The 27,444-nt window shown below is 54.6% G+C and overlaps 4 protein-coding genes across 4 annotated transcripts; 2 read left to right on the forward strand and 2 right to left on the reverse strand.

Moving 5' to 3' along the window:
• Nucleotides 1–852: 852 nt before the first annotated feature.
• On the forward strand, nucleotides 853–2,824 carry BESB_044610 (putative eukaryotic initiation factor-6; the record flags this gene model as incomplete). Its single annotated transcript, XM_029362912.1, has 5 exons — nucleotides 853–865; nucleotides 944–1,126; nucleotides 1,650–1,936; nucleotides 2,404–2,509; nucleotides 2,661–2,824. 5 exons carry the CDS (start codon nucleotides 853–855, stop codon nucleotides 2,822–2,824), a joined length of 753 nt encoding a protein of 250 aa, XP_029220278.1.
• A 3,056-nt stretch (nucleotides 2,825–5,880) lies between these two features.
• BESB_044620 (RNA recognition motif-containing protein) lies at nucleotides 5,881–9,372 on the forward strand (the record flags this gene model as incomplete). The annotated part of the gene is made up of 1 exon (XM_029362913.1): nucleotides 5,881–9,372. One exon carries the CDS (start codon nucleotides 5,881–5,883, stop codon nucleotides 9,370–9,372), a length of 3,492 nt encoding a protein of 1,163 aa, XP_029220279.1.
• A 2,825-nt stretch (nucleotides 9,373–12,197) lies between these two features.
• BESB_044630 (3'5'-cyclic nucleotide phosphodiesterase domain-containing protein) lies at nucleotides 12,198–21,764 on the reverse strand (the record flags this gene model as incomplete). Its single annotated transcript, XM_029362914.1, has 17 exons — nucleotides 12,198–12,615; nucleotides 13,050–13,089; nucleotides 13,675–13,871; nucleotides 14,170–14,433; nucleotides 14,983–15,122; nucleotides 15,599–15,706; nucleotides 16,055–16,160; nucleotides 16,295–16,344; nucleotides 16,659–16,826; nucleotides 17,087–17,140; nucleotides 17,324–17,349; nucleotides 17,907–18,048; nucleotides 18,379–18,537; nucleotides 18,874–18,975; nucleotides 19,350–19,449; nucleotides 19,851–20,634; nucleotides 21,155–21,764. 17 exons carry the CDS (start codon nucleotides 21,762–21,764, stop codon nucleotides 12,198–12,200), a joined length of 3,468 nt encoding a protein of 1,155 aa, XP_029220280.1.
• A 2,259-nt stretch (nucleotides 21,765–24,023) lies between these two features.
• On the reverse strand, nucleotides 24,024–25,880 carry BESB_044640 (putative PP2C; the record flags this gene model as incomplete). Its single annotated transcript, XM_029362915.1, has 3 exons — nucleotides 24,024–24,170; nucleotides 24,286–24,460; nucleotides 24,586–25,880. The coding sequence occupies 3 exons, from the start codon at nucleotides 25,878–25,880 to the stop codon at nucleotides 24,024–24,026; spliced, it is 1,617 nt and encodes a 538-aa protein (XP_029220281.1).
• Between the last annotated feature and the right edge of the window lie 1,564 nt (nucleotides 25,881–27,444).

The raw sequence follows: 27,444 nt of genomic DNA on the forward strand, positions 1-27,444 counted from the left end.
CCCCCCCCCCCTCCCCCCCTGTCATCGTTCTTTTTAATTCTGCGCGTGAGTGTAGCGTCTTCCCTGCTGTTGAGCATTTCCAGGCTCCTCTTCGAGAGAAAGCTTCGCTGAACATCAGTGTTTGTTTCCATTCATTCCTGTCGCGTGAATTGCGCAACTAAAGGTCCTCACTCTTTTTCGCCGCGGGAGAACAGCGGCTGAGGGACCGCCAAAGTGACGCTTACCCACAAATAGCTGTTGCGATTTTCGTAGTTGTTTGCAAGCACGCAGGGCTTGGTCTCGTAGGCAACATCGCCTCGCACGCTACTTTCAATATCACGCTTAGACCTTTTTGCGGATTTCCTCGTCTCCTCTGTGGCGTTTCGTCGCTTCCCCATCCCGTACTTCGATTTGTCGAGCTCTTATCTGAGCGCCGTCGTGGCTGCCATCAGCACCAAGTCTCGTTGCCAGCTCTTTTTTTCTCGAGAGCCGTGTTCGTGGAGCTCGCGGTCCTACGTTAAGTACAAAGGACTCAACGCCCGCTGCAATCGCTAGCTGCGTTGGCAAAATGGCGGCTCGTAAGCAGTAAATGACGAGAAAAGAATGAGCAGCAAGGCGGGCTCAGGCTAGTGCATGTAGATACGCATATGAAGTCACCTGTGGATGCAGAGTTTTCTTTGAGGTTCGGTTTCTGTCGGTTAACAATACCAGTTCGTCGAAACAAGCCTAGAGGCCACGTAATACGCTTGTATTTCAGCAGAAGTGTACCGTCCACGTGTGGACGCCCTGTATCGAGCGTCAGTACAAGTCTTTTTTTTGGCGTCCTTCAAAGGTTGCGGCAAAGCGATGCGTCTCTTGCTCCGTTTTCAGAGTATGCAGTCACTAGGTAAATATACCTATGTAATCACTGTTTTCACTGACTCACCTTCATATGCCGGACATGGTTTTCCTATGTGTCGTTTAGGTGCCCAATTTGAGTCGAGCAACGAGGTCGGCGTCTTCGCGAAGCTGACTAACTCGTACTGCCTGGTCGCTCTCGGCGGCTCGGAGCACTTCTACAGCACCCTTGAGGCGGAGCTCGCCCCTCACATTCCCGTCGTGCATGCAACTGTCGGCGGCACCAGAGTCATTGGACGCGTGTGCGTGGGTAAGTGACGCAGTTTCAATGCATGCTGTGCGCGTGGATATTCGAATCTTCGTGGGAATGGTGATGCAAATCCTCTCCTTCTTTCCGGCGCCGGCCGCCTGATAGTATGCGTCCGTGTGTGTGGGACGTGGAAAGCTGGCGAGACCGTGGCTGCCTCCGTGGCGGTCACAGAAGCGGCAGACGATGACTAGTGCATCGGCATTCCATATCTGTAAGCCTGCAAAAATATGGTGCCTTCTTGACTGCTGTATCTCTCCTCGTGAGTAGGCGAGGGCGAACCGACTGCAGACTCCGTTTTACGTCGGCGGTCCGTTTGCCTGTGCTCTCTCGCTCTGCTGGCCTTCACGACGTTGGTGTATCTCCTGCGCTGTGCAAGCATCCGGTTTCCGCTCTGTCTGAGCGAGCTGAGCGCCTCGTTTTTGGAGCGGACTTCCCGGACTGCAAACAAACGTGTGTGTGTACCTGCCTGCCTGCGGCGCGTTGCATGTCTGGATGGTGTCGTGTTTCCGCGTCTGCGTTTCAGGCAACCGGAGGGGCCTGATTGTGCCGTCCATCACGACAGACCAGGAGCTGCAGCACCTGCGGAACTCGCTGCCGGATTCGGTGGAAATTCGCCGCGTCGAAGAGCGCCTGTCGGCCCTGGGCAACAACGTCGCCTGCAACGACTACGTGGCTCTGCTGCACACCGACATGGATAAGGAAACCGAAGAAATCATCCAGGACGTGCTCGGCGTCGAGGCCTTCCGCGCCACCATCGGCAAGCAAACCCTCGTGGGCAGCTACTGCCAGTTCACCAACCAAGGCGGCCTCGTAAGTGCAAAGTCCTCGAAAGACTCGCCCCTCGAGGGGGAAACGTTCTCAGGTTCCTCAGCGGCGACCAACGCAGTGGTGACCTCCAGGCTGTGCGCAAGTGTGCCCAGAGCGAGCAGCGCGCGTCCTCTTCTGCTTGGCTGCACTGGGGACTCGTCCTCCCAGGACGTCCAGCGCATTCCCAGGGCAGGGAGCTCTCTGAGTGTAGGCAGGCGGCTGCCTATCTATAGGGGTGTCTGACGGCGGCACGCTTTCCAGTCGTCTGTAGAGGCAAGAAAGTTGGAGGTGGAGGGCTGCACAGCGGAACCGGCGACGAAGTCAGGCCCCAGAGTGGCACGCGGCAGGATGGGGTGACTTTGGTTCCCGCGTGTCGTTCACTTGCCCTCTTAGGATGTTTTGACTTTAATTTTCGCGTGTCGTTTAGTTGCCTTTTTTTGCACTCCTCTCGTGTTTGTGCGGACCTGCAGGTACACGTCATGACGCCGGTGGAAGACATGGAGGAGCTTTCGCAGCTGATTCAGGTGCCTCTCACGGCTGGAACGATCAACCGTGGCTCAGATCTCGTCGGCGCGGGTACGTCCACTCGAGTTCGCGTCCAACTGCATTTCGCATTTTAAAAAGGTTAGGAGCGATTGGGGTTTTCCGGCAGCCTGCAGCAGGCGCCTCGTCGTCCGGTTCCTGACATGCTGGCTTGCTTCTGTGCTTGCGGGCTTTGGCGCTGCAGGGCTCATTGCGAACGATTGGGCGGCGTTCTGCGGCATGGACACGACTGCGACTGAGCTGGCCGTGGTAGAGCGCATTTTCAAGATTGCGACGCGAAATCAACAGAAACTGAACCTCGTGGACGATCTGACGGTGCAGTCTTCTTTGATCGATACCCTGTCCTAAGGCGGACGCTGGCACAGGTGTAGCAGGAAGGATGTCCTTCGCACGGAGGAATCGTCTCTGCTTCCTCAGTATACGGTCGTGCTGTCCCTGTTTTCAGGAGCGCGCATGCATGTATATATTATGCGTGTGTGGGTTTCCAGAGGGAACCAGGTATCATGACTGTCTCTTGTTTTCTGATTTCCCACGTCAAAGACACCGTACAGCTCTTGGAGTCCTTCCCGGACCGAGGGGCAATTTTAGTTTCTCGCCCTTCTGAATATCCTAAGGGACTCCGTTTATGTCTCCTCTCCTCTCCCGCTGTGGACTTCTGACAGCGCATGCGTCCATGCGCGTTTCTGTGTGCGGCGGGCGCCTGCGAACCGAGACGTCTGTCAGTTTGCGGGTCGCCCGCCGCTCAGTTTTGGCGATCTGCTGCCGAGTTTTGCTGCATCGTTCAATTGTCTGAATGCATTTAAGAGCGGATTTCAGGTGTGCTGTGTGCGGTCGCGATGGCACAACTGCAGGGAATGAAAAGAGAAGGCAGGCGGGTGCCATCTCGCTGAAGAGGCGTGTAGCCTGTCAGTGCCTGGGGATTTAACGCGCGCAGACGAATACATACTCCTATGTATCTTTATTGGCGTTGGCGCGCATTCGGATGTGTTGGTTAATGTTGTGAGGTGTGTGTGGTGTGCTAGCCCGCGCGCAGTAATTGTTTTCCGTTTCTCGCGTGTGTCAGCGGATGCCCTGTAGGAAGGGCGTTGTGTGCGCGGGTCTGCACTGACTTGGCGTTGTAATAAAAAAACCTGGGTTTGATGGCCGCGACGTTCATGAGGCTGACGGCGGAATATGAATCCAAAGGCTAGTCGGCGAGGAGAGGTGTCGCAGGGCTGTCCGCGGCGCGGTCAGTTTCACGAAGAGAGTGAGACGCTATACCGTGCTGCAGTAGACAGCGTCGCGCGGGCGGGCGGTAAACTGCCGTCGACGTTGAGCACTTTGCCAAGCACAGCTTGGAGGGTGGAAGCTACACAAACTCATCTGCCGGTCTGTGTTGAAGAGCCTCAAAAAATGCACGCGGGAAGGAAGTAGTACTGTAGAATAGAACGCGCCTCTCCCGGTGCGTGTTCCACCGATCGAACGCACGCGCACGTAGGCTATTTGAGCTTCAAGTAGGACTTTTCGTAGGCCGCTCTGGTATGATCGCATCTTGTGCACGCATGCAACACTCAAACGTCGACTGCCGGCATGCCGACGCGGCCGCGCTTGCTTACCTACGGGCTTGTCAACTGTTTCTCGGTAGTCGCTGAGGCTGCCCGAGCGACACTGTCGAACGAGCCAGGCACGAGTTATCGTTGGCTTAAGAAGCCAAAATGCCCTCGCTCTTTTTTGCACTTCGAAATCAGGTTATTGAAGCTGCGCTCTTGTCGACTTGACGGCACTGACAGCAGCGATGGAACCACCAAGTGTGTTTCGGTCGGTGTGCAGTTGCCCTCGAACATGCTGTTTCGGCAAGCGGAGGGTGACGGTCCTCTCTGCGCGGGTCACGTGGTGGTGCAAGCGAGGTCGTGTTTCCGGAACGTAGAGTTGTTTCAAAACGCCTCAGGCAGAGTCGCTTAGAGCGCCGACCATAGCGCGTCATGCTGCGCAGTTTGATCCGTTATACAGATGTTACAGTGATGCATTGGTGTCGCAAACAGGATGCGTGTGGACCGCATGATTGAGAAGCTAGGCAGAAGATCCGAGACGCTTTGGACCGGCGTCGTATACCGACGAGTAGGCTGTTTTTCTACGCTTTTTCTCATGTACAGATCGAATTCCTGTTAGTATGTCAGGCTCTGAGAGTTTTCGAGGACTTCCCGCTGTATGAATGAAACTTGAGAAACCAAACGAACCCATCCGCAGACCAGCAAACTATTTTTGTACGAGGCGCGGGAAGCGTCCGCCATCTTGTTACCGTACCCCTAAGGCGTCATGTCATTCGATACCGACACCCAGTTGCACTGCCACTTCATTTAGCATGTCCGTCCTGTATAAATGCAATAAGAGCGCTAGGATGTAGCCCATGGGTCATTTTCTGCAATCCGCCTTGCGCGGTGCAACGGCGTGAACCCTACTTCGCACTCTAGCGTGGCTCCATACCATGGGCAATGCCGACACTATCCTTGGCTACATGTGGAGTCTGTTTCTTTTAGAGGAAGCTCAGCGGAGCCGCAAGCAACCTTGTATCCTTCTGTCGGCCCTCCCAACTCTACGTGAGGCCGGGAGGCCTAGTTCTGGCAGATTTGTTTTGTTGAAAGCAGCTGGCAAACTTCCAAGGCGCGAGACTGGAAGAAGGCTAGCAGCACAGCCTATCTATCCGCCCACAAACAGCAATGTTTAGTCCTTGTGGTTTCAACCGGACCCGTGGGGAGACGCCACTCGAGTAACTGCAGCAGTATTTGCCATTTTCTTAGCACATGTACCTCGTCGCGTCCCTTGAAGGTCCGGCATGCGTTATGCTTGCATGCAGAGAGAATGTGGCAACGCGGGTTGCGAGGTCGACTCACTTGGCCGCCCACAACTCATGCGGTCAGTCACGGCACGCTCGTCGGGATAGACGTCAGAATTTTCCTCTTACAAACTTGATGCCATGAAGCACTGTTTCTGCGAGGGGAGTGAGCCGTTACGAGCGAATGCTCGCTCATTATCTGGTTCCTCTGCGCTCTTCCTCTGCGAGCTCGCAGGAGGTCAACGTAGGGCGCAGCTGCCTGGCTCTGACTTTCTTTTCTGTCCTATGCATGCTTTTCTCAGTTCAGCTACCTAAGAGCTGTGTCTGCATTTGAATGTACGAGACCTGCCAGGTTTCCGATTTCCGCCTTCTTGTCTAATTTTATGTGGGGTCGTCTTCAACAGCGCAGCGACATGCGCGCGCCTGAGGCAGCACATGCCTCCCATACATCGTAGGGATCTCTCCTGTTTATATGCACCGCCTAGCCACGTCTGTTTCCTCTCTCATTCTATAAAAAGCCTGGTGCTTTCTCTCGTTTGCCTGACTTTTCGCCTGCTGCCGCTTCCGGCGTGATTCCTGAGAACCAGGGACGATGGCGGAGGCGAAGAAGCGCAGTCGCTCGAAAAGCGAGGCTGCCGCGAAACTCCGTTCTAAAGGGGCGGCACCGGACTCCGGGGGGGACGGCGGTGCTGACCAGCTTGACGACTTTTCTAGCGAAAAAGGCCTCCAACAGAACAAGAGGCGCCGCGTGCTTGGCAGGGAAGAGTCTCAGAAGAAGTTTCGAGGCGACTCTCGGGACGCAGGAGCTTTAACGGACACGCCACGGCGTTCAGGAGATCTATCGCGCGGTCAGCAGAAGCACGACCAGACAGGGAGTCAACGAGGAGGGAACGCCGACCGAGAGGAGGCGACCAGTTTCCGCAGCGATGGTGCCTCGTCGGAGTCTGTGCGCGATAACAGGAAAGACGGCGCGGCGCGGAGAGAGGGCGATAAGCAAGGAAGCGGAAAACTCGGGAAGAAGATGGACATGTTTGCCCACGAGGAGGGAGAGGACGGGAAGAAGGCTCCAGCCAGGAAGGGCGGCAAGGATTATTCCGAGGCGCGAAAAGACAAGAGAAGAGAGCGGCAGAGCGGTAAGGCGCACTGGTTGGACCGAGCTGTCGACGTGCCTGCGGAGTACCGGTGTTCCCGTCTAATCGTGAAGAATCTTCCACCGTATATCACAGCGGCGGAGTTGAAGCAGAAGCTGTCCTCTCTCGGCGGCGAGATCACAGACGTATGTCTCTTGCGGAATGAACGGGGCAAGAGTCGGCAGTGCGCCTTCGTTGGCTTCAAGACGCAGCAGCAAGCGGTCAACGTCAAGGAGCACTTCCACGAGACCTTCATTCACACGCGCAAAGTCCAAGTCTCCTACGCGCTGCCGCGCGAGACGCCCTATGCATCAGACAAAGGCACGCAGAGCGCGGCTGCAGGTCAACACAAACCCCCCGGGGCGAAGCAGCCTGCGGCGGGGGCCGGAAAGGCGGCGCCGCCTGGCACAGCGATGCATGCGACGTCCGCGAACCGTGTGTCCAGAGGCTCCACAGGGCAGGGAGGGAATGTCGTCGAGGAGGAATCCGTGGGGGCTCGGAAGGCAGGCGTCTCCGGCGTACGCACTCGCGTGGTCTTCGGTGGCGCGAGCGACGCAGAGAGCAGCAACGACTCACAGAGCGACTCGGAGAGCTCGGCTGGTGATGCCTCGGCGACCGGCAAGCAACGCAGCAGGACCGAAAAGGCGAAACACGTGACCGCCGAGACTCTGGCTTCTGCAGATGCGGACGAATCCCTCGAGGATGAAGAGGACGATCTTGCGTGGCTTCACAAGCAGAGCGCTCGCGCGACGGAGCTGTTGCCAGAGGGGGGCGAGTGCTCTGCGGCGCAGGCCGCGAAAGGCGGAAAGACAGGAGACACACACGCGGCTTCCCGTGGAACTGCGAACGGGCGTAAGGGTGATGACGCCGCGGAGGCAGACGCGCACGCGGCCGACGACTTTGACCTCGCCCTCCTGGGATCGCATGGCCGTTTGCTGATCCAGAATCTCCCCTACGCGACGACAGTCGATGAACTCCGGGCCCTGGGTGAAGAGTACGGGGAGGTCGCCGAGGCGCACCTAGTTGTGGATGAAGAGACACACAAGCCGCGAGGCTTTGGCTTTGTCACGTTCGTTTTCCCCGAGCACGCAGTCGCCGCGTTGTCCCGAGTGAACGGCTCCATTTTCCAGGGGCGCCTTCTGCGGGCGCTGCCGGCACGTCCCGACACGAAGCGCGAGCGGCGTCTGCAACTCCGCGAAGAGCACCGCCTGGCGCGACGAAAGATCGCGGGAAGCAGCTACAAGGCGCGGAAACTGGAGCAGCTGGTCAACCAGGATACGCGTTTCGCTGAGGAGAAGGTCTGGAACCTGCTCTACGTCTCCGCGAACTCCGCTGCCGACGCCGTGCTGAATGAGTTGCAAGTCGACAAGGCAGATCTGATCCTGGGGGGGGACAAAGGAGGTGGAAAGAAAGGCAGTTTGCTGAAGGCTGGGAACGAAGGACACGACATGGGCAAGAGCACAGCCGCAGCCACTGTGGCGCTGATGGAGGCGCACCTGCTGAACCAAACCAAGTCGTGGATCAAGTCGGAAGGGATCTCGCTCGAGGCGTTTGAACGACGTGGCAACAACCTCCTCACCGCTGCGTACCAGCAGACGCCTGCCAGCAGCAACGGGAAGACTGGCGAGACGACGAACGGCAGCGCAGAAGGGGCGCGAGGCCTCGAGAAGGGCGGAGAGTCACTCCTCCGGTCGCGAGACACGCTGATTGTGAAGCACCTGCCGACGTCGCACGTCGACGGCGCGGACCTGTTGCGCCTCTTCGAACGCGTCGGTCCACTGGCGCGGTTTCTCTTGGCGCCGTCCAAGACTGTTGCAATCGTGCAGTACGAGCGCGAGAAGGACGCCGAAGTCGCCTTCCGCCGCCTCGCGTATCGCCAGTACAAAGGCGTGCCTCTGTTCCTTGAGAAGGCGCCGGTGAACGTCTTCGTGGAGCGCGAGGAAGAAAAGCAGCAAGCGCGAAAGGCGGCAGCCGAGGAGATACGCGCGGCCGAAATCGCCGATCGGGTTGTCGGCGACGGCCCTTCGCCGAGCAAAGCGGAGAAGAGGCGAAAGCGGCTCGCAGGGAGAGAAGAGCGAGACAGTGCAGCGTCCGCGAGTGCAGGGGAGGCGAAAAAGTCGAGCCGAAAGGGCGCTAGCGCCGCAGAAGCTGAGCAGCACGTGGCAAGGGCAGCCGACAGAAACGCGGCGCCCCCGGCGCGGCAGCAGTTGGCCGTGACGTCTGCGAAGAAACTCAAAGTCGACGCGATCCCTGATGCAGCAGCGTCGGACGCAGCTGCCGAGGATCTCGAAGAGAGTGTGCAGGGCGCGAGCCTCTTTGTCAAGAACGTCAACTTCGCGACTTCGGAGGCGGCGTTGAACCAAGTGTTTTCTCGGTGTGAAGGTCTGCGACGAACGAAGCTGATGACCAAGAAGAGAGCAGTATCCGCCACGTGCGGGAACGACAACGGAGACGGCGGGGCTACCACTTCTTCGCTGTCCATGGGTTACGCCTTTGTTGAGTTTGATTCTGCAGCAAACGCCTTGGCGGCGTGCAAACGCATGCAGGGCGTGGTGGTTGACGCTCATGCGCTGCAGATATCGATTTCGAAAGCCGCCAAGGGGAGACGCAGCGAAGCCTCTTCAGCGAGCTCGGGCAAGACCCCCTGGGGCACGGGACGCGGAGGTGTCAAGAGCAAAGCGCAAACCCACAAAGTCCTGGTTAGAAACTTGGCTTTCCAGGCGTCCGCGTCGGACCTGAGGGCCCTGTTTTCTGCATACGGGAATGTCACACGCGTGTGCATCCCGCGACAGCATGAGGGCCGCAGCAGAGGTTTCGGTTTTGTCGATTTCGCCACAAGGCAGGAGGCCCAGAACGCCCTCGACGGTCTATCTGGGAGCCACTTGTACGGACGCAGACTAGTGCTCGAGCCAGCCAAGCAAGACGAAGCCTCCTCCAAGATGACATCCGCTTGACAGTTTCGGTGTGGGGACATGGTTGCTGGCAGCTGCTCGACTGCGGGTGGTTGGAAGAGCTCAAAAAACTAGAATGCGAAGTCGTCTTCTTTGGTTGCGCTTCTTCGACTTTTATGAACTGCCCGCGTGACATCTACTTGTCAGTGGGCTCGAGCTCTCGCTTGTGGCGTCGCGTCCGGCATGTGTGGCACTAGTGGCGGCCTCTTCCGTCAGCATATGTGAAAACCACACACCTGATGAATGAATGGATAGTCATTGTAGCTGACTTTTGCGATACATGGCCAAAGTAGGCTCTAAAAAGTCTCGTGTAGCTCTTATCGTCGCACCAAACCCGGCATCGTCGGCTCTGTTGCGTCACTACCACATATCTGGCATTCGCCCGTGCAGACGGTAGTCGGCGCAAGCAATGGCAACGCGCAGCTAGCGAACGAAAGTCTACCATATATACGCGGCATAGCAGCACCTCGTGAGCTGCACAGCGGCACCAGAGCTGTAATCGACAAACCTCCCACCAGTGGAATCGTGCAACAAGGGCAGCGGCCAGTGAAAAGTGCCTTCGCCAATGGGGCCGCGTAACTATATGAGAGTGCAGAAGGCGAACTTAGCGCGCACTCTGCATCCGACGCGCTCACTTCCCCGTAAAATTCTTTCGTTCACAGAGCGTTTCGTCTGTCGTAGAATCGCCTCCTCACTGCGTTGGTCTCCCTGGCATCACCGGACCGTCAGGCTATAGTTCTGCCACCGCCCCATCCGAATCGGCTTTAAAACAGACTACCAGCCTCGATCACCAGTGCTTCACAAGTGGGTACAACTGAGTTTGCGAGCACTTATGCTGCTGCTTGTGGTGTCGGTTTGCAGAATACTCTGACGCTGTGGTGCTGCCGACGAAGGGAAAACGCGTTGTTCGTTGTCGGTTAAGCAAGAGTCTTCAATCTCTGCTGTCTTTCGCTGCACTCAATATTTTCCACTGTGATCCTGTGGACCAGTTGCCCTTAACTGCAAATGGTTTACATATATCAATATCTGCCACTGCAGTGATACACACTGTTGATGTCATTACAGATTGCTTGGACCAGCACGCAAGTGTCTACAAAAGCATTCGCACTTGACAAAGGAACGTAGCGCTGCACATTCAGATTCATTGAAACGTTACAGCACATATTTCAGACGCCAGGTTGTCGGGTCTTTGTGGTAAGACTGCATGCACGTTCAAGCGAAAAAACCGCCAGCAGGGCCAAGGAAACCAGTAGAGCGCTCACAAGGTGATACTCCCTCGCCGACTCCAGCTGCTTGCTCGAGTCGGCGCCCCTCTCATTGTGGCAGCGACACCCTTCCATTCCCACATATGATCAGCAAAAAAATAGACGGCGATGTCACACTGACAGTGCAACCCAGAGAAGTGCCCCCGCAGCCTCGAACACCGTCACTTCCCGTGAAAAAGGCGCTTGCAGAAGCCACACTCTCCTTATTCACACACAATCGAGAAAGCGGCACATGTACCGCATCCGACAACAAACACATTACGCCACGCATGATGCTGCGTCAGTCAGTCCGTCTGATTAACCCACAAATGCACGCTCAGCTCACTGCCGATGCCATACGCCTTTCCTACACCTTGGTAGCCTCCGAAAGTTAGTCGGTTCTTCCTCTACCCAGTAGATTTCTTCCGTAAGAGACACAACGCCCAGAGCCACACCTCCTTCCAGATTCATCGTTCCTGGTTCAACAAAAGTGGAATCCACAAACTCTTTCTTACACTCGAACAGGCCCAGCCATGATCAGGCCGTCACATGAATCCCTCCCGCGAGGTGGCGAGCTGGCGAGTATGACAACCCGCGTTGGCAGTACGGTCACGCAATTGATTACCTCTTTCCGAGGTGGAGGTGCTCCAATAAAGCGTTAAGCTCACGTGTCTCCTCTCCCGACACAGGGATGCCGCCGCCACATCTCCGTTATCTCATCCAATACGAAGGGCAGGTGCTGCATACGGGTTCTTTCGTACATAGCCTTCCAGCGAGACGATGCACCAACGCATCTGGCAAATTGACACTCGGGACTGGGTGCACGATGTGCGGGCAGGCGGTGGTCCTGTGTCAGGCATGCCCGCACGAGACGACCTTGAAACGGCCAAGAGAAAAACTACTACCGAGCGTTGCGAGGTGAAAATAAAACCAACCGTCGGCGAAGCAACAGAGAATTCCAAAAAACTCGAGATATCGAATATGGACACCCTGACACGGCGCCCCACTGTTCTCCGCCTGACTCAAGCATTCACTGCGTACTACCGTCCGCATGCCCATTCTTCTTTACGTCGTCTTTGCGCGACCGCGCTACGGCGAGAAACAAAAAAACTCAAGATCCGCAAAACGTGGCAGAAAATCCCCAGTCCGGTGCGGCAGACAGACAGAAGCCTTCGAGAAGGGCTCTTGGGTCTTCCCCACGGTTCCCTGGGATAGCGTCTCCACCTCTGCATGACCATGGAGTCGTCGTTCTGGCTGCGGATCAGACACCTGACAAGGCGAAAATTCGCCTGGCATAACTGGTGAACCAGCGGATGCCCCGGAAGCACTGCGACCGTCATAAACTGGCAGTGAATGACACTCTTCCGCACACACGCAGTCCGACCAGCGAGTAACAAACCACCGCCACTTCGCTGCCGACGCCGCGAGGCATGCCTTTCAGAGCCCACGGCGGTAAATCAATACACACGCCGTTCTTCAGCACACGCACGTATTTTCGCTGCGGGGCTGCCTGTTCTGTTAAAAATGGACAAGTAAAATGCGACCCCTTCTCGAGAGGACGCACGACGCTAGGTTTCATCATCCTCAAAACCCATCTTCGCTGTCGAGTTCTCCGTCATCGGCGTCGCCGAAAAGACCATTCGCGGTTATCGCCCCGATAATCGTCTTCCTGCGACTGCCCGACAACCGCTTCAAGAAGCTCGATTCGTTGAACGGCTGTGCCTTCATCTCTTCCATCTTGAAGCGTTCTATAGCCTTTTCTTGGCGCCGCATCTCTGATTGCTGCCTCGCCAGCTCGCAGCGGTGACGTTCAAGCTGCTCTTCCAAAGCCGCGTTTTGTTCCTGCCGCTCGATGATCTGTTTCATCAGGTTCTGCTGCTGGATTTCAAAGTCCTGCTGCTGCTGCAGAAGCTGCTGCTGAAGTTTCAGAGTGCGGTCATCGTCGTCGGTAGCACTGCTGGAGCTAGCACCTCGCCTCGGGCCTCCATCTGACTCCGACGATCTGCCGAAAGGATAGATACGCCACAGCACGGCAACGCAGAGCTGAGGGACTCGCTCGCGTAGTCGTCTTCGATTCATCCCGTCCCTAAGCCGAGTAAGTCACTTTGGGACAAAGTAAGGGCGTGCGAGGGAGCGATTCCACAGAAGCAATTATCGACACTAAATGCACATTCCATCCACCCACCATACCCTGCGGTCTGCGCCTCAGTCACACGGTAAGGCATTAGCATAGGCACGCGAACAGCAGGGCAAACATGCAGTCGAACGTGCTTCACAGAAAACGAGTCGTCGCACCGTGGCACAAAATACTACTATTCACGGTTGGCACGTAAGAACTTCCCTCAAGATATTACTCCCGCTCCGAAAAAAGACATGCATGGAACACGGAAGAGAATTTGCGGTCACCGTTCCGCATGCGATACAAGAACGGCTTACTTCAAATTGTCTAAGGATTTGTGATGGCCATTCGGCCCCTCTGGTGGTAACGCAAACAGAAAAAAGGAAATGCAGGAGTAGCTTTCAACCGGACAAAGACCTCTGTCAACAAACGCAAACGCCCCTTCCTCGCAACCACACCTAGAGACGGTCCGCCACTCCCGTCACAAAACGCACATTCCTACCACTGAATAGAGTTCTCCTGCGGCGTCACGGAGACACTCTATCGGCCTCAGCACGGACAACCGTTCGGCCAAACGCCGACTGGCCGGTATGCAGTGCGAACAGCGAAAGCCTCCTTGTGCGTGCAAGCGCCGCAGTCTCTAACATACCTTTTACCTACAACTGTACGGAACGTAACAAACCTCCAGGCAAAGAACTTGGTATTCTGTTCTAATTCCCCGTGGTAAACACAGTCAACGAATGGCGGAAGGAGCTTCTTCGAGAAACGTGGGCACCCTAAGTGCTTTGGCAGCGTTCCGACAGCGTCTCAGCTGCTAATTGCTCACGCCTGCCTGGATGGCAAAGCGTTTCTATCATGTTTGCACCGAGTGGACATAACGACCAAACTAGAGAAAACCTTAACCAAGCGTCCGGGCGACGCACACGTGCGTTGCAGACTTACGACTGTTGTCGTCTTCGGATTTGTCTAGCCCTGAAATGTCTTTGGCCGTGAGAAGGCTGACATCCACGCTTGCATCCACCTCTTGGTACTTCATATCGTATTTCATCGCTGCGGCTGACAAAACCACAGTGATTTCTTGGTTCGTGAATGCCTCCCATCGCTTCATGTTTCGGTCGATGTTGGTGGTCAGCTGTGGCCTGGAGAGAGAAAGCACACCGACAAACAAAACACACTATCAGACAAGCAGTTCTTTCCACGCACACGAGCCCTTCCCGAATGAAAACATAAACCCCGTAACTTTCCGCACCCACATCAAATCCGTACCTCACAGAGAAAGCACGCTCCAAGCCCACTGCCTGCGGTATCACAACTTCGCTGGTGATCCAGTGAGGCGAGGACGAAATCACCAGGAAAGAACTAGAAGATGTCCAGTGCCTTTCCGTGCAGTCTGGCGCAAACTCTTTCAGGAGAGGACGAGCCACGCGGTCGGCTTACGTGATCCTTTGTGAAAGGTCGCACTCCGCCAACTCGAGCAGCAGAGGTTTAACAACGTAGCCGAGGAAGCCTTGCTGGCACTTGGCGAATGAAGAATGATCTTCTCGGTCACAAAGAGGCGAAATATGCAGTCCCATGCGGCGTTCCTGATCTCCCTGCAGATAAAACTCTGTCACCACGCGCGACGCCCACTCAAAGTGCTGATCCCACTCAACCATCGCATGTCCGAGATCAGAGGCGCGGATGCAGATCTCCGCCACAAGCCTGCAAGCACAGCACGACAGCGGGAACCAGGTCAGTCATCCTGGCCCAAGCCCACAGGAGGGAAGCAGAAATCATGCAGATCCACGCAAGTAATTTATGAAAACACCACTACATCAACAACCATCTGTAGGAAAAAATGGACACTTCTCGCTGTGAACCCCGAAACCGACCGAGTTGTGGGCGTGCATATGGAGCGCTGAGCCCACTCTTGCTATAAACTCCCATCTGCCGCGAAGCCACTTCTAATGTGAAGGGCGGAATGCCTCCTGTTCCCGAGGAGCACCGCTATTCTCTCAATCATACAGTAGCCCCCGAAAGACTCGAGCCTACGGCTCGAAGCCTAAACACCCAGCTCCCGAGACAATGGCGCGAAATGGGTCTGACACTCCGACTGAAATACACAGAACTGCTCGCCCGAGAGGCCTGGATGGCGCTTTCTCAGGAATCAGCACTCGATCGACTGCGATCGTGCGTTTGGCGTTGCTGCAAATACCGTACAACATCGCACATAATTAGGGAGTGCGTTTTTTCCTAGCAGCTGGGACGCACCATTGGTCTTCGGGTACTTTATGGAAATTGAACCCAGGCGCCTGGCGCCTGTTTCGGAAGCGGCTAAGGAAATCGAAATGTGTCTTCATGTCCGTCGCGAGGATCAAGTCGATCATATTCGCGCGGACATCCTTGAATTCCTGAAGAGAAACGAGAAAAAAAAAGTTGAGGGGGTCAGGGTTGCCGTTTTAACGTCACACCAGCAGGCAACATCAGGACCAAGTCGTCACCACTCATGCGAACGTATGAAAACGGCATTGCCGCTGCGTCCGCGGCAAGGACTAGACAGATTCAGCAGTTGGTTTTCATGTGTCTGTTGTTACCATGCATTATTAAGATGTAGTCCCAGTGAGCACTCTAGCCATTGGGAGAAGAAGCCCATCTCAAATAATCTATCCAAGCAGTACACTTGCCTCAACACATGAGGTCGATATATACATATATATACATAACAGATTATACGTATGTGTATATAATCACATATATATATAACTTTACATGTAGTTATTCAGATATTCGCTGGTAGCAATGGCTCTGCAAAGGACGTAAAGATGGCGAGTCTAGGATTGGGGTAGAGTCACATCGTGCTGACATCGGGCAAACCACGGACACGTACGGCATCAGTGAGATAGGCGAAGACATTACACTCGGGCCTGCCAAGGATGCGGAACGCGAGAGCGGAGTGGAAGTTCTCCAGAACGGCTTTGTCGTTGTAGAGCACCGCCTACAGGCCCCGGACAGAACGCTTCCGCACACCGCACGGCTTGTACTAGGGTTTAGGGTTTATGGTTTAGGGGGGCAACACGGCTCGCCCACAGACTCCACGCACGCCTGCAGTCTACGCCCACGAAACGAGGGCAACACATCAACAAGCCGCGCGTAGCAGTCGCCAGAGTGGCAAATGACGAATGGGTGCGCACATCGAACGCCTGCAGGTCGAATCTGAAAGCTTGAGCAGCCCCACAGGCTCTGAGCCGCTGTTTTCAGCCACAGTGTCCCGTGCGCACTGTCGTGTCGCCTCCTGCAGACACGACGCCTTCTCACACGCTCGATGCGCGAAAACGCAGTTTACCAGCGGCGCGCCAGAGGCGACGAAGAAATTGTTGTTCCTTCCCGGATGGCCGATGTCGTGGCACAGCGCAGCCACTGCACAGGAAGTTGTGGCCACAGAGTTCATCCTGCACGGGTCAGAACAGTAGGCGCGGAGAGCGATTCGAACGTAGGGACGCCAGCAGGGGGGTGCGTTCCTCTGTGGCGATCCAGACTCTCCCCGAGGAGAACTAAGTGCACGGCAAAGACCACTGCTGCTTACTCGCGATAGACTCCCAGGCCTCGCAGAAGACAACCCACTGAATGGGCAACCTGCACACAAGCCCACACAAACACGCATCGGCGATCGTCGGAGGACCCCGACCGGCACCTCCGCAGGCGAACAACGAAGTGCTCAGTTGGAAGCGAACATCACGAGTGCAGGTTTCGCGAGCATGCAGCACCATGCAGCAGCAAATGTCGCCACGCGTCCTACATCTCATTTCCCCTGAAAAGGCAGATCGTGTCTCCACAGGAGTATGAGCGACGAGGTATCATAGCTACATACCCTTAGGCGATCACTGCATACGCCAAGTAATCTCCCGACGCCACCCTAGCACGTACTGCTCCGAGCTGCCGCTTCTTACCATTGCGCCATGAATTGCGCTGTGATATGGGTTATCACGATAGAGGCTTTCGACTGTGTGTAGAAACTCCCGAAGAACCGTATCGTCACACCCCCAGTCAGCGACGGGTCGACTCAGCATGGCGTAGCCGACCTCGAGAAGAACGGAGTCAGGACACGCTTTGCTGAACTGCGATCACACCGCCATCACAGGAACTCGAGACACACATGTATACTTGCACGAAACCATAATATCAGCTTCATATCATGCGAATGACGCAGCATGGAGTAAATCTTAAGTCTGCGCACATAATGCGGCAGTTTCAGACGGCGCCTTGGCGGCTGCGCTGCGTCAATCAGCCGTACAATACAGCGACCGGAAAAGTTGCTGCTGTTCAATCAGTAGCCAGTAAGGCGCCACTTCTGATGTTTCTCAACTCGCGGACTTACGCGCAGGATGTCGTAGCTGAAGTCGACGCCGACAACCGGAAGAAGGTCCATGGTCTGACAACATACGCGCAAGACAAACGAAAAAGTGGTACACCAGCCAACGGCAAACATGAACTGACCAAAGAACATACACAGCAAGCTCGTAAAGTAGTCGCCGTACACGCGTAGATAACCCTCTACACACGCGCAGCCTTGCATGAAAGCCACCACAGAACTGAACAGTCCTAGATATCTCACCGGTTTGACTTCGTCTATAGAGACAGCTAGCGAGCAAAAAAGGTATTGAATCGCACAACAGAGCGACTGCAAACAAATTCTACCTGGGGGACAGCGAATACCACACTGAACAAACAAGGTCTCTGATTTTCGACTTACGTGCCTTGTCGCCAAAACCCCAGCGGCTTCCTGATTTTCGACGGCTGAACAGACGCATACCTAACCACTCCGAATGGCGGCTAACTGTGGCTCGCACCCGTACGTCCTCTTGTGCAGCCCAGTTATATTCACCATGCAATCGATTATAACACTGTGGACGACTGTGTGGATTGTTCTGTCTTCCCAGAAATGCAGCAAACCGCTATCCGGCGGCATTCCAAGACAATACATCCACAAAACCTCCAGCAAAAGGCGCAGCAGACACCGGTCCACGGAGATCGACACATCGGAACCTAGTCTTCACCGAGTTTTGACTCTCGTATTGTTGCGGTGTCGAGCCAATGCACCACTGCACCTTCGCGATACGCACGCGAACAAAGCATACCTTCCAACTCCTTCAACAGTGTGCCGAACGTCCGCATGAAGCGCGGAAAGCGTTGCTTACCTAGCGGGACTTCCATTGAGCGAGAACAAGAGGCAGCCGTCTCTCGCAGGCTCTTGACTATTGTCCGCGTCGAGCCTTGCGGCCCAGAAACAAGGCATATTCTTTTGACCCTCGGCTCCACGTCCATCGCTTTGATGAATCCCTGAACAAAGGAACACCTAGCACAACTCAGCGTCCATAGTTTCCAGACCCGCCCGCGGCGATACCGTGTACAGTACCCTACGCCCACGCCTCTCGCCGCTCCGCAGTCCACTGGACCAAACGATGAGACCATCTATTCTGGCAGACTGCCGTAGTGTCGACGCGTACGCGGCGCATATTTCAGCGAGTAGGGCGCCGACGGTGTTCCCACCACACTCCGATACATCTATACATCCGAGGATTAGAACTCCAAATATTAGCTGACCATACAATGCAACTTTGCCACACCGCTCCTCCCAACTCGTAAAACCAAAAGCAGATCATCACTCACTTCTTGCTGCAGGGACTCGTCCACCTGGACCGAATACAAGTTCCACGAGTTCGCGAGAACCTTCAAGGCGTCCTCCACAAGCTCCAGGACTTGGTTGATCTCAGCGGACACATCGTATTCCTTACACCGGATCTTGGCTTGTAGAAGAACGTTTCGTATCTGCACGATCGAGAACACCACGACACTCAGTTGTCCAGAGGCGCTAGGCCCAGGCTGGCAATTGCTTGTGGCGATGAGAATGCGCAGTACACGGAACAAGTCGAAGTGAAGAAAAGGACAGATAACAATACCGCGGCCTTCTGCGCACAGTTATACAGAGGTTGCTATCGCCCGCACGCGCTCTGCAAACTCTGGAACGCCTGCACGTGTGGATTAACACTGGAGCAAGGCGAAGGACTGCGCGATCTCTTCCTGCAAGAAAGGCGGTGTCCGAGATGGCTCGCTGCATGGGCCTGGATTGAAACTCCGTGTAAGCATCCGAGCTGGGTGATTTACCTCAGTGATAGTGGCGCGCAAATCATCCAGTGCACTTGTCGCGTGCTTCCTTTTTGCCTTTTTTTTCTCGCGTTGAACCTCGTTTAGTTTCTTCCTCATCATCTGGAAAATGCACACCCACGCGGCGAAGCGAGCCACAGTGCCGAAAACGTTGCAAACAGTCCCCTCCCCCCCCCGCCCGTCACTCAGGATGGTACTGCCGTCGCCGAACAAATCATGAAACCGCGGTATCCCGAGCTGCGTCCGTTCGTTGGTGGCAACAAACACCGAATATCCATGTAGTGGGAACAAAAGGAGCGCCTCAAGGCACGCCAAACTATCAGGCTTGTGTCACCCCTAACCTTCATTTCGCAAGCACATCGTAGACCGGGAACGTTCGCTCGCCCACCCGCATTGTATCGCAGAGGACAATCCGCATCCCTATGGACGCGTCTCGTCACCTTTAATTGATTATGCGTAGTGGTGGTTTCACTTACATACCACTCGAAGAACAGACCGCGGCGCTGTACCTCAGCCATGAACTCGCCCGCCAGGCCGACCACGTAGCACGTTAGCATAGCATTTAGCCTTATGAACCTGCAGAACACAGGGAAATCGGACATAGAGACTCTGGTGCGTCTGGTGTCTGTTTTCCGAAGTGATGGTGCCGGAAAAATACACAATCGAGAAGAGGAAAACCAGGTGCCATGCCAACGTACAATGCTCTGTTGTAATCACTGTGTCCCTCTCTAATTACTAGCAGACGAATGCACAGTCAGCGGAATTTAGTGCTTGCCAGTCTACACGAGTCCGCACGGGCGTGTGAGGAATGAAGACTCGCAACACTGCCACTCATTTTGAACACAACTGTCCCGTCAGACATTATGGAAGCCAACACGATGCAATGAACATCGCTATCCATCCTTCGTCCGCACCCCGAGTAGCGGCGGTCAATCCGTCGAATGCAAAAAAGCCTTATATTGCGATTTCAGACTTACGCCGGGTAGAGCAGTAAGGGATATCTACATGCGCCGAGCAAGGTGACGAGATAGCTCATGCTGATGAGGATCGTTTGATATACTAGAACATACCGACTCCTTGACGGCAAGATGGAATCAAAGATATGAGTAATGACGAAGTAATAAGAATCGCAGACGGCACTCAACATGAATTCATTCAGCAATATATAAATAACGAAACGGGGATCATTGGTATCATTCACATGAGGATACTCGGGATTCTTGTAGAACAGCAGGGTGTTAGGAAGAAAATCCTGTCCAATATGTTGCCAAACATCTCCCCAGTAAAGGTCAATTTTCGCAAGTACTGCGTACACGAAGACTACGCCATATGCCGATAAGGCGACAAGGTATGACGTCTGTTCCTGATAATTGCGGAAAAATGGCATGCGATAGACGAACATGAACCAAACAATCACGACGAAGGAAGAATTGACCAAGACATGAAAACCGACGACGGCTGGAACTGATCCGTAGAGGATGACGCCAGTTGTTGTAGAGAGCGACAGAATAATATAGTTGGCAAGACAGGAAATAAAGCAAAGGAAGCCTGCAAAGGCATTCCTATATTTGAACAACCGATTGTTGTTGAACACGAACTCCTCTTCCATCCTCTTGTCCCGAAATCGAAGACCACAAAAGCTCATACTCGTGCGTAGTGGCCGCCGTTTCACCTGCAGAGTACTCGTCAGAGATGACGCTGCTGACGCCACCGATCCGACACTCTTTACTGTGGTCCCCGCTGTCTCCTGCATTTTCATCGCTGCAGCCGCAGTACAGAGAGCAAGCCGCAAAATCATTTCACAGGCACGGCATTCGTCGACGCAGTTTCGTTCCCCGGCTGCTATACTGGCGACGCGTCGCTCAGTGAATATACATAAAATTCACGCATAGACCCAAGCACGCAAGCCCTTTCGCCGCCGCGATAATGAGAGAAACACATGGCATTCCTGCAACAGCATGAGGCAACAGGCGGCAACGCGAACGAGTGTATCCTGAGTAACAGGCGCTCAGTTTCGCAGTTACCGACGGGGTGGAACCAGTGAAGTAGATATCATGCTTCCCTGACCTCGCAAACAAAGTGCGTACTGCGCTTCCCCCTCTTTGCAAAGTTGCTGAGGGCTAACCACAAACAATGCAGTGGTGCCCGTTTCTCCGCCGCTCAATAGAGCCGGCCGTTCATGGCTAGGCAAAAACACGCTGTTGTACGCCTTTCATCCCGCAAGCACTGTCGAAGTCTCCACAGGGGAATTCTGCGTTCCACTGAAGGTCCATCCTCATACTATTTGCTAGGTAACTCTTGTTCTTCAGCAAGCGATCATGTCTGGGCATCGGCTCACACTTTGTTGCAAAAGGGGCCGTCTTGGATCGAATTGGTCGCAAGCCATTCTCGGTAAAGGCTTGCCTCTCGGCTTCCTCCTTCAAAACGAAGTTGACCTCGTTCTCCCACAGGGGCATCATGAAGTTAATCAACCGATCCCAACACTCTCTGATACCCCGTCGCTTGCGCACGAACTGCGAGGGCATTGGCCCAGAAGCCAAACTCTGCCCCGTGATCGCGTCGTCGTCTCCCTCTGCAGGAAGCTTCAGTAGGCGCGTGCCCTGTTCATCCTTGCCATCTGCAGGGTTCCTCGCCTGACGGTTGATGAGAATGGATTTCAGCTGCGTAGGCGCTTCACCACTCAAGCCGTCAGCCGGCGCGGCGGACGCGCCTTTGCTGACGCCGGGTGCCAAATTTGGAGAAGTTGATTCCATGCTGGCCGCGCCTGTGCGACCGCGGAAGGAACTGCTCCCCTTAATGTTCCTCGATAACGACTCCGTGTGGGGTGAAAGCGTCGCCGCGGCATTGGCGGGGGCCTCTAGTTTCCCCCCCGACGACCGGTGCTCCGCCATCCCCTGACCCTGTACACGTACTTAGCGCCAATATATCGCCCCTTCGAATCCTCGCCGGACGTGCAAAATTTAATGCCAACGGTTCGCTGGCTCAGGTTGCAGTTACTCAGTAGCCACCTAGCATGCTTCAGCGGCCCTTCTCGAGCTGGTCCTGCGAGAGAAGAGGTACCCCTCAAAATCAAGAGGGCAGGAGGATAGAGGAGCGCTCACCTCCTGGCTCCGCCATCAGCAGCTTCTGTGAAAAAACTCTCAGAGCGACGACGTAATCAGATTCGGCCACTCTCATGAGACCTACTCTCGGTTCGACAACCGTGTGAACGGTGATATGACCTGACGGCGACCCCTAGTTTTTATCCGCTGTACTGCTCGCACCTTTACCTCCCACGCTGCGAAATCAACATGTGTGCGGCAGGCATGACAATCATACAATGAAACAAAAACCAGAGACAACCAGCAAGTGTGAGACAGGCTAAACGGGAAGCCGACTTGCAGGCGGTGCGGAAAATCACATCGGGTCCTGAAGCCGAACACAGGTTCAGCAGCCGCACATGGAGCCCCCAGCGTAACTTCGAGCTGCGACACGGAAAAAGAAAATAGCCGCTAGAATGCAGCGCAGGCGCTCATATCTGTTCATAACATTCCTGTCAAATGAAACGTTAATGCGCGATAGCACCCCCAGAAGATACGGTCCACTTTTCTTGATGCCAACGTGTCGCCTTTCGTCGCCTGCGCAATTTTCTTCGACGGGCGGATGCGCGGGTGGCAGAGCAACAGAGGAGCCAGCGGATGCAATTTGACTAACCACATGAGCACAGTTGCGACAAACCCGCTAAAAAAGGCCAATCATTATTTTAGTCAATGGAATCGGTACACATTTTAAGAAATGAGAGCTATACTGTGAGCTCCCAATGTACACGCAAAAAAGAGCATATGCTCCATCCGTTCCATTTTTCCCCAGTCCCCAGCCCCACCTCAGCCCCCAGGACATCACGAGCAAGATCGAACTTGGTATGGCTCGAATGCGCCACAATAACTGCGTCAAGCCCCGCCTGCCATTACCACAACTTGGGGTATAACCCGCGTGTCCAATGCATTCCTTCAGTCTGCAGGTACTTAAAGCATGTAATGGGACACTAGGCTTATGTCTCAATAGTCATTTTGTTTCGTTTAGTAGCTTCTCTTGCGCCTACACCGCTACAACCAGCTTGACGCGTGCGACTCGACCCATCCCCATCTTCGCGCTGCCCTGGAACAGTGTGGCTGTCCCTGCAAGGTCGCCCAGTTCGGCGCAAATGTACGCTGCGTTCCGTTCTCCAGTCGAGAACGTCAGTTTGCCCGTGCCCTGAAGCTGCTGAGCCGCCGGACGACTATCTTCCAAGCAAGACGAACTCTGTGCGGTGGAGCTGCCCGTGATGACATGAGCCGGCATTCGTTACCAGCTTCCTCATATCAGCATGCGGCTCTGGGAGGCTGCAGTAGATTTTTTGCTACAATTAGTGCCCTGAAATCTTTCCGAAAATACCGTGAAGACTGAGCGTTGCAGAAAAGAGATCGGCTTTTTGTGAGCAAACTCAAGTCGATCGAGGTATCATTCAATATTGCATAGCAGGCAGGATGGCCGAACTACCTCTGAAGACGCGGATCTCTAAGGCGTGCTAGAGCGGCGGAGACCGAAACAGCAGATATATTCATAGAGCTGTCGCTAGAGATGCTCGAACCTTTACTCAACCCACAACTACACGCATTTTCACTCGGCTCTGCCTCCCGCCCGCGGCAAACCTCCACTACGGCGAGTGACTCCCGCCTCGTAGGCTCGTGTCTCCCCGTCTGCAGTTGAAGACTAGAGGCGTGTGATGAGGACTGATAGACGGCTTCCCTTGCGGTGAAACTGCATTCAGAAAAAAAACACGTGCATGTCCAAGACCTTTCAACTATTTTCTTCTGCTACTTGCCACTTCCACACGAAGGAAAAAGACCGCATTAATAAACGGGCAATCGCCGTGTTACAAGCAAAGCGACAGTACGATGAACGACTCACTGAACTCCTACTACCGCCATGCATACACTTCCCCAAAATCGGAAGTTTCAAGACAGCGAGAAATTGATGTTTAAGGAAGCGGGCTTAGTAACTGCAGACACCGTATACACTTCGCTCAGGAAAACCTGCAATCAAAACGAAACCGCCCGATCGGCCACATCACACATTCTCCCCAGTGATACGTCAATGCAACGACGTGAGTACTGCGCACGGACGTCACACTAATGCGCATGTATGCGCGAGTCCTTGTCCTGGGCTGGAGGGAAGAGATGAATAATCTGAACTGTAATGTCATCCACCGAATGTCCGTCCTGTTCCAGCCATCGTCTCCATGCTTCCCGACTGAGCTCTTGAGCAGCCTCGTCTGCCTGTTGTTACGTGGCAAACACACGCAGAACAGCCTGGTCTTGCTGGCATTGCTCAGAGTCGACACGGGTTACAACGATGAACTAAAAAGATGTTTACAGATGATCCCGGGCGTACCTGGTATATGCTATAGCGGCTGACTATCTCTACGACTTCGTCAGGGGTTATGAACTCCCATACTCCGTCCGTACACATTATCACCACTTCGTCACGATCCTCGAGCAGGTCGAAATCGGACACATCGGGCTCTGGCGTAACCCCGGCGCAGTGACCCATGGAGTCGCCGATAGATCTGTACAACGTGGGACAAGCACATGCACTGGAAAGTCTGGGGATCTGGAGCCAGGCCGTCATGTCCCTGGCAACATATTGTATACGACGGCCACAGCGCAGCATGCCGCAGGTCGGGGACCTCACCTTGACATGGCAAGCCCCGGATAGTTCTTGCCTTTTAAGAAAACCCGGTGAGGAATGTGACCTGTAGGGCGCCGAACCTCTCCTCCGTTCCTCTCGATCCTCGCCCGTTCTGTCGGATCGTCCGGTTTATGATCCTTCGTCACACAGTCTGCAACTAGTCGCCCCTGAGAGTTCCGTCTGGCTAGTACAATCCTTGAATCCCCTACATGGGCGAAGAAGAGCTTGCGCTCCTCTCTTCGGTGCAAAACGACAGATGCCGTTGACCCACTTGATGCGCTGTCGAATTTCTGAGCCTCAGAGGCGTCCTTCAACATGGCGTTCACTCGAATAAACGCCCGATAAAGTGCCACTTTAGGATCATTCGTGATCATGTATTCGTGTATAATATTTGGTAGGTGCCACTGAACGAAATTTGCCACCAGATGCCCTCCAGGACCGTGCCCATCGAACACGCCGTACAAGCCCCACTCGTCACATTGATATGCAAAAAAGTCATCCTGGTTAAAAAAACCCTTCTTCAAACCTTTCCTACACGAAGTCGCGATCCCAAGCTCCACGAACAGTGCCGCAGACACTTCGCCATTCAAGAAAAGACGAGCCTTCTCCTGATAAGGGCGTTCTTTCTTACTAGTCAGTTTCCCCGCCGCCGCAGCGCGGCGAGATTCACGCGACTGTCCCTGCTTTGTGTGCCTCCGTCTGACAATTCCTTCTAAACTGCGTTGCTCTTTTACTGTGAATGCCACCCGCGTAGGGCATGGTCGAATTGCGTCAAGTGCACTTTCGCCTCCATATGAAGTTTTTCCTGATGGCCGCGTTACCGTCAATGACGGGTTGTCGGTCTCAACTGCAGATGGAATACTTGCTTTCCCCTTGACTGAGGAGGAAGAACGTTCCTGCTGCACAATTTCTACAGAATCTCTGAATGGACCCGTTGATTCACTTTTTAAAGCCGACGCAGATGTCGCCGCCAAAACTCCGCTTGAGTGATTTTCTGCCATTCCTGCGACAGCCTGCAGCTGTGAGCCCGGGCTCTTGGGAGACGGATCCTCTACACTGTTCGTGACTCCTGTCAGTCTATTGATGTGCTGCACCCCGGGAGGAGTTTCTCCTCCGGCCTCGCAATCGACTTCTTCTGCAGGAACGCAGAGACGGGATTCATGATTGAACCTCTGGTTTCCGTCCCACTCCGGCGCGTTGTACTTCTGAGTGGATGCGTTCGACCGTTTCGTCAATGAGGCAAAAACGCGAGCAGCACCTGGGACCCGGAAAGACCGGCGAATCTGCAAGTGCGGCATTGAGAGCACCTTTGAAATGTGTGTCAGCAACAGCATGAACGAAGCACCCAGGTGGGCACGTAGCTCATATAGAAGTTGTGTAGCTCATATAGGAGGAATCTATAGAGTCCCTGCGTTTCATGTACCTCTAAACAGCCTAAAAACTGAGTCCCTCCTCAAACATTCCCTACCCACTGAAAGCGTCACCTTACACACAACCCGTGGCCTGGATGCGTTTTTCACGACTGTTGAATCACCAAATGTCCACACGCAGACGTTCGCATGCGCCACTGAGACTGGTGCTGCAACATTTCGATTGTACCAGACACGAGCGCCGCTTGCCGTATCTGAGGAGCGACCTTCCGTTCAGTCGGGCGACCAAGGGCACGCAGTAGAAAACGACTCCCGCGACGGGGGCATTACGCCGAAACCGTAACCATCGAATCTAATGGCTCCACTCGAAGGACATGTGCGGCTGGGAATACACGGGCACTAACTGGGCAAGTCTGGCTTCTGACGGATGGTGCAATCGACCCCTCTGCCACCAGCTGGTGTATCAAGGGAGCGACACCTGGACTTGCAATGACAGGAAGGAATTCGATGAGCGAGGCCTGATACACCTGACGCCAACAGAACAGATTTTCCAGTCGCCCTCTAACCGTCGTAGTTTGCGAAACTTGAGACGGCACGGTTGACGGCCCGATTGGACAGCGGGCGCACCACCATACGACACTGTGAGAAGAGAACGATTCATCAGCGACGTCACTAGAAGCTACAAAAGCTGACGCAACCTTCCTCTACGAAAAAAAATGTCAGTAAAAAACAAACAGGTATGTACCTTCGGGACATGTCAGAACGTCCGCATGCAAGGCTGACCGTGCAAAGCCACTGGTCCTTTTTTCCCGAAGGAGGAAGCCGCGGACCGGTCAGCACGAGGTCCATTGAGACCTGCCACACAGGCGAGCCCGCCGCTGCGCAGACCGATGACCTTCCCGGGCTAGCCACCCCCATAATACTGAGGAACAAGGAAAAGTCGAGATTTTTCCTAATTGAAATCAGTGTTTCTGAAGGCTGCGGATGTTCGGCTGACTTTTCGACACTTTTTCCTAATCTTCTCGTGTTTCCAGCCTTCGTGAAGCGACTGCGCAAATCGAGAGGTGATGAACGGCGGGAGGTGCAACACCTGTGCGGTCGTTCGTTGAGTGTCTGTACAGCACCACGGCTTCTAAGGGGAGACAACCCCTGGCCAACAGAGGATAATCTGGTAATATCGTAGAAGACAGTTCTCGTAGACCTGTCAGGGCAGGGGTGAGTTTGTTTTCATGCAGTCTGACAAGAATCGACCGTGATGGCAACCGTAACACTCACAAATTCTTTTCTTTTGGGACTTTTCTCCGCCGTCACTCTAGGAGGAACGACGGTGCGCGCTGGTTTCGAGTTTAGCGATTTGACCGCCCGCCCCATCCAGCAGCATGTCCTTCCGGCTACAGAATTCTTTCCCGTCAATAGGTGGGCAGAGAAATCACCGTCCTCTTTTCTAAAAGAAGTGGGGTCACCTGATTTTGCCTCTGCAGACCCGGCGAAA

The sequence above is a fragment of the Besnoitia besnoiti genome, chromosome III, assembly GCF_002563875.1.
Source record: "Besnoitia besnoiti strain Bb-Ger1 chromosome III, whole genome shotgun sequence".
Taxonomy (NCBI): domain Eukaryota; phylum Apicomplexa; class Conoidasida; order Eucoccidiorida; family Sarcocystidae; genus Besnoitia; species Besnoitia besnoiti.